The sequence below is a fragment of the Sphaeramia orbicularis genome, chromosome 5 (genome assembly GCF_902148855.1).
Source record: "Sphaeramia orbicularis chromosome 5, fSphaOr1.1, whole genome shotgun sequence".
Taxonomy (NCBI): Eukaryota; Metazoa; Chordata; class Actinopteri; order Kurtiformes; family Apogonidae; genus Sphaeramia; species Sphaeramia orbicularis.
Window position 1 is genome coordinate 29,483,158 of NC_043961.1, and position 11,157 is coordinate 29,494,314.

At 37.5% G+C, this 11,157-nt stretch overlaps 1 protein-coding gene across 1 annotated transcript; it reads right to left on the reverse strand.

Annotated features, from left to right (window-relative positions):
- Positions 1 to 2,837: 2,837 nt before the first annotated feature.
- LOC115419297 (protein transport protein Sec61 subunit alpha-like 1) lies at positions 2,838 to 9,683 on the reverse strand. Its single transcript, XM_030133991.1, has 12 exons — positions 9,554 to 9,683; positions 8,880 to 8,947; positions 8,683 to 8,748; positions 7,865 to 7,943; positions 7,641 to 7,772; positions 7,439 to 7,548; positions 6,566 to 6,719; positions 6,287 to 6,447; positions 5,461 to 5,658; positions 5,092 to 5,283; positions 4,927 to 5,003; positions 2,838 to 3,950 (listed from the first exon to the last, which is right to left on the reverse strand). Exons 1-12 carry the CDS (start codon positions 9,558 to 9,560, stop codon positions 3,764 to 3,766), a joined length of 1,431 nt encoding a protein of 476 aa, XP_029989851.1. The 5' UTR covers positions 9,561 to 9,683; the 3' UTR covers positions 2,838 to 3,763.
- Between the last annotated feature and the right edge of the window lie 1,474 nt (positions 9,684 to 11,157).

Consider the following 11,157-nt stretch of genomic DNA (forward strand, 5'->3'; position numbering starts at 1 on the left):
CTTTTTTGGGTAGCACAGATCTGTCGGTAGTGGACCACTGCCCCCTGCAGCTCATTGTCTGTATAACGTCAAAAATCCTACACGTTATATTCAATTTCTACCCATCTGGTCATTTATTCCTATGGACTGTTTTTAGAAATAATGATATCCTGACAGTGTTTACAATTTTTCATGGAATTTTTTTTTTTTTTTTTTTTAAATAATGAAATTATGGTAGTTTTCAATTACTTACACTGTAAAATAATAATAATAATAATAATAATAATAATAATAATAATAATAATAATAATAATAATAATAAATGTATAGACAAAAGGATCAAAACTGGGGACTGTAGTGGACAGATGGACTCTGCATAAGGAAGATATCATGGACAGTTCAAATCAAAGTTTTTACCATATTTTTGACCAACCAGAGAAGCAGGTACTGTGTATGCTGCAGGACTGAACATTACAGAAAGTCCCTCATCCCCACGACCATCAGACAGTGCAACACTGTAGGTCAGCATTTCCCAATCTTAGAGTCAGGACCCAAAAAGGGTCACAGAGCTCAATTTCTTAGATATTAAATAAGTAAAATACATGACAATAGTATGGCATATGATATGTAAATTGTAAATTCATGTTCTGTGGAAGGCGTCATATTACATAAGACATGTTCAAAGCTTAAGTTGTAGAGACAGAACAAAACAAAAGGATGTAAAATATTTATTTACTGATTTATAAATAAATAAATAAATAAATAAATAAATAAATAAAAATGGCCCCCAATGACCAACTGATAAGTGAATGCCTCAGGCAACAAAAGCCCAGTAAGGAGGAGCCCGAGGGGCTATCATGGAAGGACAAGCCCTTGCATGGCATGTACCACCGGCAAATTGAAGAAGTGGCTGATATCAAGAAAACATACCAGTGGCTGGAAAAAGCTGAACTGAAAGACAGCACAGAGGCACTACTCATGGCTGCACAAGAACAGGCCCTGAACACCAGAACAATAGAGGCCGGGGTCTACCACACTAGACAAGACCCCAGGTGTAGGCTGTGTAGAGAAGCCCCTGAGACAGTCCAGCTCATCACAGCAGGGTGTAAGATGCTGACAGGCAAGGCATACATGGAACGGCATAACCAGGTAGCGGGCATAGTGTACAGGAACATCTGTACCGAGTATGGACTGGAGGTCCCAGGGTCCAGATGGGAGACACCCCCGAAAGTAACAGAGAACAAACAAGCCAAGATCCTGTGGGACTTCAGATCCAGACCAACAAGATGGTGATGGCCAATCAGCCTGATGTAGTGGTGGTGGATAAACATCAGAAGACAGCGATAGTCATACATGTAGCAATCCCAAGTGATAGCAACATCAGAAAGAAAGAACATGAGAAGCTTGAGAAATACCAAGGGCTGAAAGAGGAAATAGAGAAAATGTGGGGTGTGAAGGCAACAGTGTCCTAGGAACAGCTAAGATCCTGCGCAGAACCCTCAGGCTCCCAGGCCTCTGGTAGAGGACCCAAGTCTGAAGGAGACACTGCCCGGGTGGGTGAGAAAAAGATTTATTTATTTTATATGTATATGTGTGTGTGTGTGTGTGTGTGTGTGTGTGTGTGTGTGTGTGTGTGTGTGTGTGTTAAAGGGTGAAAAGTAGTAAAAACAAAAACTGAGTAAAAAAAACCCCACATAATTTAAACAAAAGATGTAACCAGATGAAAAACTGAATTTAGTCTGGAATTGAAACAGTTGTGGTGTATTGACTGAAGATTGAACTACTTTGTCTTAACTTACTATATATTCTATGTTGAACATATTCTGTAGGCCTACACAATGGATTTACTACCTGTTTCAATTTTATCTTTTTTGTTTTATTTTATTGGGACTGAACTGACAGTTGAACTTCCCTCAGAGGATAAAGTGAAGTTAAATCTCAATCAAAATCAGTAAATAAGCAGAATCTCATTCAAATTATTTATATATTATCAGAATTTGATTATTATATTAATAGTTACTCTGTAATGACAATGTTTTAAAAACTTAATATTTTCCAGAACTGCTGAAATAATAAGAAAAATCTTCATTATTAACATAACAAAAATTGTATGTTGAATTGACGGTAACAGTGATGTTGTCTGAGGATCTGCTGATTGCTTTCCCTGATAATATCTAACTGCATCCAAGTTATTTTGAAACTAAACATGTTACACTACTCTGTACTTGGCATCTGATACTATGGTACTTGGTAAGGTTTGTCTTAGTATTTCAGCTGTAGTTTCTCTGTATTTACCTGCTTATTTACTAGTAGTAATTACCCATCATTATGAGACTGTAAAACACCATTTATTTACAACATAAAAACTGTAAAAGGAAGGGTTACCACTTATGGAAAACATAAGGATTACTTCTACAGACCAATCCATCAATAAACCTTCAATCAGAACTGCTTATTTTAACAATGACAAAAAAATATTCTATACTATAACTCACTAAATTGCAAGAAGAAATACTTGCCCAGCCAGACATTTTGTAAATTATACATTTATAAAGCTGTAATTTTGCTCAAACCTAGAAGAAAATAAACCATATAACAGTAACGTTTTACAGAGAGATCTCCTAACATTACTTAAGATAAAGTAAACAAAATACTTACTCAGAACTCAAAACTTATTAAACAATAACAGGGGCCACGATCTGAAAATGTGTCAGTGTGTATTTTATTAACACTACAAAAAAATGTTTATAACAACCGATGTACTGTATAAAACAAGATGCAAGTCCTGCAGTAGAACCTGAAGGTGAATTTCCTCATATAAACCTAGTGAGGTAAACACCAAATAAAGCAACCAAAACTCACCTTTTTACGCAAAAGGTTTTATTGAGAATGTTTTGTATAAGTTTGTTCTGAAATGCATTTATTTTTAAATATTCAAAAGAATTTATTTTACACTTAAGACAAATTCAACGTTAATAAATGCATGGCCTATGTACAGAAATTCATAATTTGTTGGGTGCGAAAAAGTGATTAATCCAGGTGTGTTTAAAACAGACCAAAAAAACAAAACAAAACAAAAAACAAATATGACATGCGAGTTAATACTGCAGGTTCCTGGGAATGCCATATATTAAAACAGCGAAGACCCTTGTTCTGAATGATTCCTCTGATGACTATAGCACGTTCACAACAAGTTGAACAACCTATTTTGACAGGTAGACCCCAATATGAGCTCCACGTTCTCATCTCTTAAAACCCTGACCAAATAAAACCTATAGTACAGGGTCACGTATCAGGAAATTGTACAGTATTCGACTCGGCGTCTGACAGTTCAGCCTCTGGTCCACTTCCTCAACCAGACGAACAGAAAAATAAAATACACTTAAAAGTAAAGATGGCAGAAAGCTTAACATTGAGTGCTGGTATGCACAAAGCAGGCAGATTAACCACCATCATCTGCATTGAGTATGCCTGCATACTGAAGCCCTCGTCAGTCTGAACATCCAACTCCAGCAGAACGTAACGTCTGGGGAGTTTACAACTGAAACGCCGGTCTCAGAAGGTTTGCGGAGGGAGTAAAAGGTGTAAAAGTCAACATGTAGTCCCCAGTACCTCGCCACATCCGTATTCAGTGGAGAATTCTGATGGTGATTGAGGAGAGGATTCCTCAACCATCCTGAATCTATAATGCTGGCGGTGCAGGGGCTTCACGCTGATGTAAAAGAACTGTAAAGTTGGTTGATCCTAATAAAAGTTGGTAGAGAGTGGGAGACAAATGGCTTTTCTAGAAGAGCAGAGCCCCCATGCTGCCGACTTCACTCTGTTCTTTGACAAAGATCTCAAAGTACTGATAGATGATGGTGACGGCCAGTAGGATACCGGTGCCAGAACCGATCGCTCCTAAGAAGTCGGCCATTACCGATAAACCTCCAATACAGAGACCACCGAAGGCAGCAGCAGTAGGAATGTACCTGCAACACAAACCAGGGAAACGTAGATAAACATTAAAACACAAACTTTCACATTGGAGACAAGTTTGACTATAACTTTGGTCTGTTTTTCTGGTCACATAAAGCACAAAACTAACCCAAACTAATCAGAAAATTTTAAAAACGATCATTCATTGCTCAATTCTGATTGGATGCACTCAAACCAGTTGCAAAACATTCTGTTAGATGTTCGATTATAGTGCATGACATAACAGGAGGGGGATAAAAAAACAAAAACAGACACTAAAATTAATGGGAGAGAAAGTGTGGAGCTGAAAAAGTTAAGAACTGAAGCCAAGACCATTAGAAGGACGATGTGGTCCTTTCACTGTTTTCAGACCATTATGAGAAATATGTGGCTTTTACAGGGATATACTCATTTCTGATACCACACAATTAAAGTGCACCTCTCTGGAGTCTAAACAGCCTTGTAGCTGCAAAATGAAGTACTAATGTAAAGTAACCACACTTCAACTAATGACAGCTAATGACAATAAATGCTAATGTTGTCTACTGTGTTTGTGTGACATCTACAAATTTCTAACTTCAAAGATTCATCAAAGTGCAGACATGATGGAATCAAATATCGAGGCCAGTGAATATTCACACATGTACTTTTCATGCACCTCAGAAGGTACTTTTGAGTCTGGCACTGGCTTTGTGAACATGTAGCTATTTGTGTTTGTACTTGATAATAAAATGGAGCTCTGATTTACCAGACTACATCTTTTCTAGTAAAATAGAAAACTGAGGATGTGACACACTGAAAGTCTTTAAGAATTGTTGATTCACATCAAGTGGCCAGTTAAACTGGTTGGTGGAAGAATATTATTTGTCATGAATAAATTGTTGCATTTTTGTTGTTCTGTTTATTTTATGATATCTTGGCTAAATCTAACTCTTGATAAAAGCCGTTTTAAAATGACTGTTAACCACTGCCTCTTGGGGTTTGTTTTACCTGTTCAGTTCATGGACCATGGAAGTTTCTCTGTGTCCCCTCATGACCATCTGCTGCTCCTTCAACTGTTTCGCCACCTGGATGTAAGTATAAAAACAGAGCTCTAAAACACGGCCCCTCTGAGAAAAACCCAGAACATCTGTGAGAAAAGCATTTAGGACGTACATCTTTCGCAGATGAACCTGAGACTTCAATCCATGTTTTGGAGAAAAAGGCACATGATCCGAGCATGAAGACAATGTAGATGAGTGCATGGACTGGGTCCTCTAGAACAGACCCAAAGGACTCTGGTGGGGAGAGGTAGTAACACAGTCCACCAACAGGATAAGCACGGGCAGGACCACCAGACGACGTGTCCTACAGAAACAGGACATAAAAGACCTAAGTTAAAGTTGACCTAGAAAAAATGTATCTAATAATTCTGAAATACATCAAAAGCTTGGCAAAGCAAACCTATTTTTAGCTTCAAACTTAAAAGAAAAGGTAATAAACAACAAACAAAAAAGTTAAATCTGTGACTAAATGTATACTTACAGACCATGTGCCCAACAGATTCACCAGGAAGTTGCCACTGAAACGTGTGGAAAGCATCTGAGAGATAACATACAAGTTGGAGACCAACGCAGACTGAAGGATGATGGGAATGTTGGATGTGTAGAACAGCTTGATGGGGTAGGTGTTGTACTGGCCTCTGTAGCGAGCTGATTTAATTGGCAGATCAACTCTGAATCCCTGTGAGAACAGCAGAGTCCACAATGTTAATTAAACTGCCTGTCCTAAATGACTTTCATTGCTTTATTCATTGATAATCCATACTTTAAACCCAGACTGTGGAATGCAATGATCTCAAAATGTAACCTTAATAACATGTCGATAACAATAAGTCTGGACAGATTTTACTCGATGAAATGGATTGAACATCACATAGTAAAAAATAAACATAATCTATATTCAGTATGTAACATTTTTGTGTGAAAAGTAAATCCCAGTAGGTCAGGTAAATCTCTATACACCACAGTGCTTTACAGGTACTGTCTGCTAGATGCGTGAGAGTTTAACATGTAGGAACAAGGACTCCGTGGAGTACTAAGAGGCCCGGCATAAAACTACTCAAATGGCCACTAAGCTTGTTTATAACTGTAATGTATATATTTGTCGTTACACTAATGCTAAGAAAATGTAGCCCCTATAAATGCTCTTTTTAGCTGATGAACTGCCTGTCTTCATGAATCTGGTATCAGGATGCTCTTCCAACTGGCACCATTATCAAATTCTAAGTTGTGCCGTACCATCTAGCCATGATTTAAACAGCAACAAGTTCAGGACGAAGACGTACCAAAAGGAAAGTAATTAAACTCACCTGAAAGTATATCACTACAGCAAAGACGAATACTGTGGCGATGAGGTTCATGAGGTTGGGCAGGTTCTGTCTATAAAAGGCTTCTCTCAGAGCTCGTACTTTGTCAGTCCGTGTCGCCAGCAGATGGAAGAGAGCAATGATCGCTCCCTCAAACTCTGTGCCTGGAGACACGAAATGGAAGAAAAGTCATGTGAAAAAAAGCACAGAAATGGGGTGGATGGCCTGTGAACATTTTCACAATATGCTTATTCATACAATGGTTCATTTATTTCCGTGTACCTCTTCCAGTGTTCACAGTGGTGGGACTAAATGCCTTCCAGACTATCGTCTCACAAATGTTGGTAGCAATGAAGAGTGAGATTCCTGAACCGAGACCGTAGCCCTTTTGGAGCAGTTCGTCCAGCAACAGCACGATCAGCCCAGCCACAAAAAGCTGCAGAAAAACAAAACTCACATGGTCAGGTGGATGACTGGTTTCATTCATCTATAGATCCATGTTTCTTTAGTGAGGTTTAACAATAGGTTCTGACAGTCAAGGACATTTGTTTGTACCATTTGCTCAATCAATCAAAAACCCCAACCTATTTATTAAACTGTATAATTCTGGAACGATTAACTTAAAAATGGCTTGATTACCCAAAAGTTTTTCTTCATTTCAAATAAATCTCAAGTTGAGGAGAATAAATTTTAAATATACACATATATTCTCATAATCAAATCTGACTTTTATTCTCATTTTTGTTCCATATGTATTAATATTTTTTATGTTAAAAATCATATTTGGTGAAAGAGTTGAGTTGAAAAGGGTTGGTAAGTCAAGTATGTGCAAAAGGATCTTGGAAAATCTACAAATCTGACCTTTCAAATACATGAACTATAATAGAGATAAAGTGCTCTAACAAATGATCTGGGGTTTATTTATGTTATCTGGAGCAGACAGATTTAGCCCATATGATGAAAGCACCCAGAGATCTAAAGGTGTCCCTATGCAACATCCAGATTCTTCAGTTTAAATCATTTAAATCTAGTAAATCTCCATACAAGTTGAAGTTATATACTAAATGTTCACCCTCCTGATTTACATTTCCAGTGTTTTCAATTTGAAAAAACAAAAAACAAAACAAAACAAAAAAACAGTCCTGTGGCTCTCACCTGGATGATGATGAGGAGGCAGATTCCAGCTCCCATCTCTGAGGGATCTCCATACATTCCGGTCATTACGTAAACAATGGCCTGGCCGATGGTGATGATCATCCCAAACACTGAAAAACAGCAAATGATGTTAGACAAGCTGCAGACTTAAATGTAAAGTAAAACCACAAGTTAAATTACCATTTGATGACAGTTTGCTTACATTTCTGAGCTCCATTAAACAGGGCTCTGTCCTTTGGAGTGTCTCCAACTTCAATGATTTTTGCTCCAGCAAGAAGCTGCATAATCAGGCCTGAGGTGACGATAGGCGAGATACCCAGCTCCATCAGAGTACCTGCAGAGAGACAGTCACATTAAGGTGGAATGTTCAAGTGGGAGAATAGAAACCTTCATTATTGTTCTTTCAAATATAAGGTTGTCAGCTACCTCTGTTGGATGCCAGAATTACTCTCATCCAGTAGAAAGGGTCTGCAGAGTCTGAGGACATGATGCCGAAGAGGGGGATCTGGAACAAAACAGCAGTCAGAGTGTGAAAGGACTGTTAAAGTTTCAGTTGCACATATGTTAAATTACTCCTATAACATTGACATTTTACATCTGCTGCATGCAAAAAACAGAAAGGAAAAAATGTGCCAACTTCACTACATGTGGTTGAGTTATGACTGGTCTGCACACTGATAACTGCCACTGTCAAAGTTAAAGGACTACCTTTTGATACAGCTCTTCAACTGAATACAAGTTATTGCCATAAATTGAGGGTTCCCAGTCCATTGTAACCACATGCATCTATATTTCTATGGGGGATTCCAGTGTGCTTTGTTTAAGCAAAGAGAACATAAAGATAAAAGCAGGAACTATAAAATTATAAAGACATACAATGTACATAAACTAGTAAAAATATAAAATGCATTGTAACCTAAATGAAAACTTATTTATGAATGAATAAATTAAGATTTCGTACTCCAGAGTAACAAAGCAATAAGAATAGAGTGCAAGTTTAAGAGCTCAAACATAAGCACATGAAAAGAAATATTTTTAGCCTAGATTTAAAACCTGCTACCTTTGTGGAACATCTAAGAGCTTTAGGCATCTTGTGCTGTTGTTTGCAGAGTAACAGCTAAATGCAGCTTCACTATGTTTAGACTGAACTCTGGGTGATTAGAGTCAACAGATTTAATACCTGAATTAATGTCAATCAAACCTACTCCATTCTTGATCAGTTGACAGTGGTAAACATTACTTACCTGGCAACACACCAGGAAGATGAACAGAGTGATTGCTGTCCATAATACCTTCTCTCTGAACTGGATCTGTTTACAGAACACATTATGAGAAGTTTAACAATAAGATAAAACCAGTATTCTGTCAAATGCACTAGTAACATTTGACAGAAGTAGAAAAAAACAACACAGAAGTAGTTAAAAAAAAAAAAAATACAAACCTTCCTTTCAGGTTTTTGAATCTCTGGCAATACTGCACAGAATGGCTTTATCACCTCCAAGAATTTGACTGGAAAAGACAGACCCAGAGGATGATGTGAGTGTAGTCAGTGTTAGCTGGTACGTGGCAGTAATGAACGAGGGGCGGACTCACAACTGCTCAAGTCAACACAATCAGATTTAATGTCAAATAAAACATTTTATCACACGGCCTTAAAAGCTATGTTGCTACTTACTGAAACAATCACAATGACATAATTTTCTTCAGCATCAGGGAGATTATTAAGGAAAAGCAAGGTCAACCTTACACCGGCTGTAATGCGTCGTCATCACTAGACTGACAACGTCTCTGAATGAGATGCTAAGTTATCCTCAAGATGAATACTGCCAAAAGGGGCCAACAGGACGCATCTGAAGTCTTAACCATCAAGATATTCGGCTTGTTAAAACACTACTTAAATGTCTACTTGATTACAGTTGTAATGTCTCATCATAAAGACTAAAGCGGTACAAAAGCAACTACCAAGCTAGCTAGCATATAAACTAGCATGCTATCGCTAATACCGTTAGGCTAGCTAACTGTGTCTCACAAAGAGTTAAAAACAGGATTTTATGTTTTGGAGTAAAGTGTCTAAGTGTTAGAATCACATATTTAATCTGCCTGAGTGATACTCACTGCCCATGATGTCGAAGCCGTCCACCAATGTGCACCTAAAGGCTAACAGTGAAAGTCTAAGCAGAGAAGCTGAATGACTGACTGAGGCACCGGCAGAAGAGGAGGAGAAACTTTAGAGACACGTCACCGCAACAGACACAGAGCCAGACTTAAAGAGACACAGCCAGTGACCGACCCACGACGCCCACACACTGGAAGATCCACGAATTAGAGAGACCACGCACAACAACCAATAATACTGTATAAGAACTCATACGACACCAGAACACAAACTGTACCGATTACTACTACTACTATAAGTACTACTACTACTATAAGTACTACTACTACTACTACTACTACTACTATAAGTACTACTGGTACTACTACTACTACTGTAAGTACTACTAATACTACTACAAGTACTACTACTATTTGCAAACCCTGTTAATGGTTAAAAGAATTTCAGAGATATGCAAAAGTTAAGTTGGTTCAAATAGGGATGAAGAACATTTTGCTAAGACATCATTCACAATTTTGTAATGAAGCATTTTACAGCACTTGGAGGTGTGTTTGTCTCTGTTTCTGTTTATTTGCTCATCATGTGTTAATTTAACAACTATTTCCTCAGGTAACTATTATTATTCTGGAAGATTGTGCAGAGTATTCATGTGATTAATGGTTTCCAGTATAAAAGAAAACAAAAGCTTTTATTTCAATAATCAACCATCTAAAACCTGACGACAAAAAGTCCAGATTGGACACAAAGGCACACTTATGATTCAAGATTCTTTTATTGTCATTCAACTTGAATGAAATTCCAATCCACAGGATTGATAGTGGATGAACTTTTAAAAACAAACACCTTTAAAAACAGTGAAAATAGACAACAGAGCACACATTCAAAATAGAATATAGAGCAAAGTGCAGATAAATGGAATTCATAAATCAACATAGAAGATGAGCAGAAATTACTGAATGTAAACAGATAATTGCACATTATAGTATTGCATGTTATATTACAGTAATTGCACTTTATGTTGTAGTAGATTGTATAACTAAATGTTGTAGTGTTATTGTATTGCACCATAATGAGTGGCACTGGAGTGGGTTCAGTTGTGGTTAAGAAGCAAAGGTTTGTCATTTTTGGTGAAAAATCGCTGAAACTATGCTTGTATTGTCAAGATAGTTCATATTTTTCCAATATTACCAGTAAATACCACCATCATTACTATTTCTGGTATTTTTTACATTCCACTTTGCATTTGTCATATCCCATCAGTAAGTCTTGATGGAACGATAAAGTCCATTTACAGAAAATTAGAACGATTTGCAAAAATACAATGAAAACTACAGTCTGTGACCTCTTCACTTTGATTGAACCTTTATTATTTTCTGAGTTCTGCTACTACTGAAAACTACCGCACATTGGGGCAAAGTTCATGGCCTTTATACATGTGAACATTGTCATAATGTAATTTTACTTTTTTCACTGTTATTACTTTACTGGCCCACTTACATTGGGCTGTATATGGCCCCTGAACTAAAATGAGTTTGACACCCCTGTAGGACTTTTAGTGTAATAGTCAATTAGGCAACTGGGCATTTTACAGGTACAACTGGGC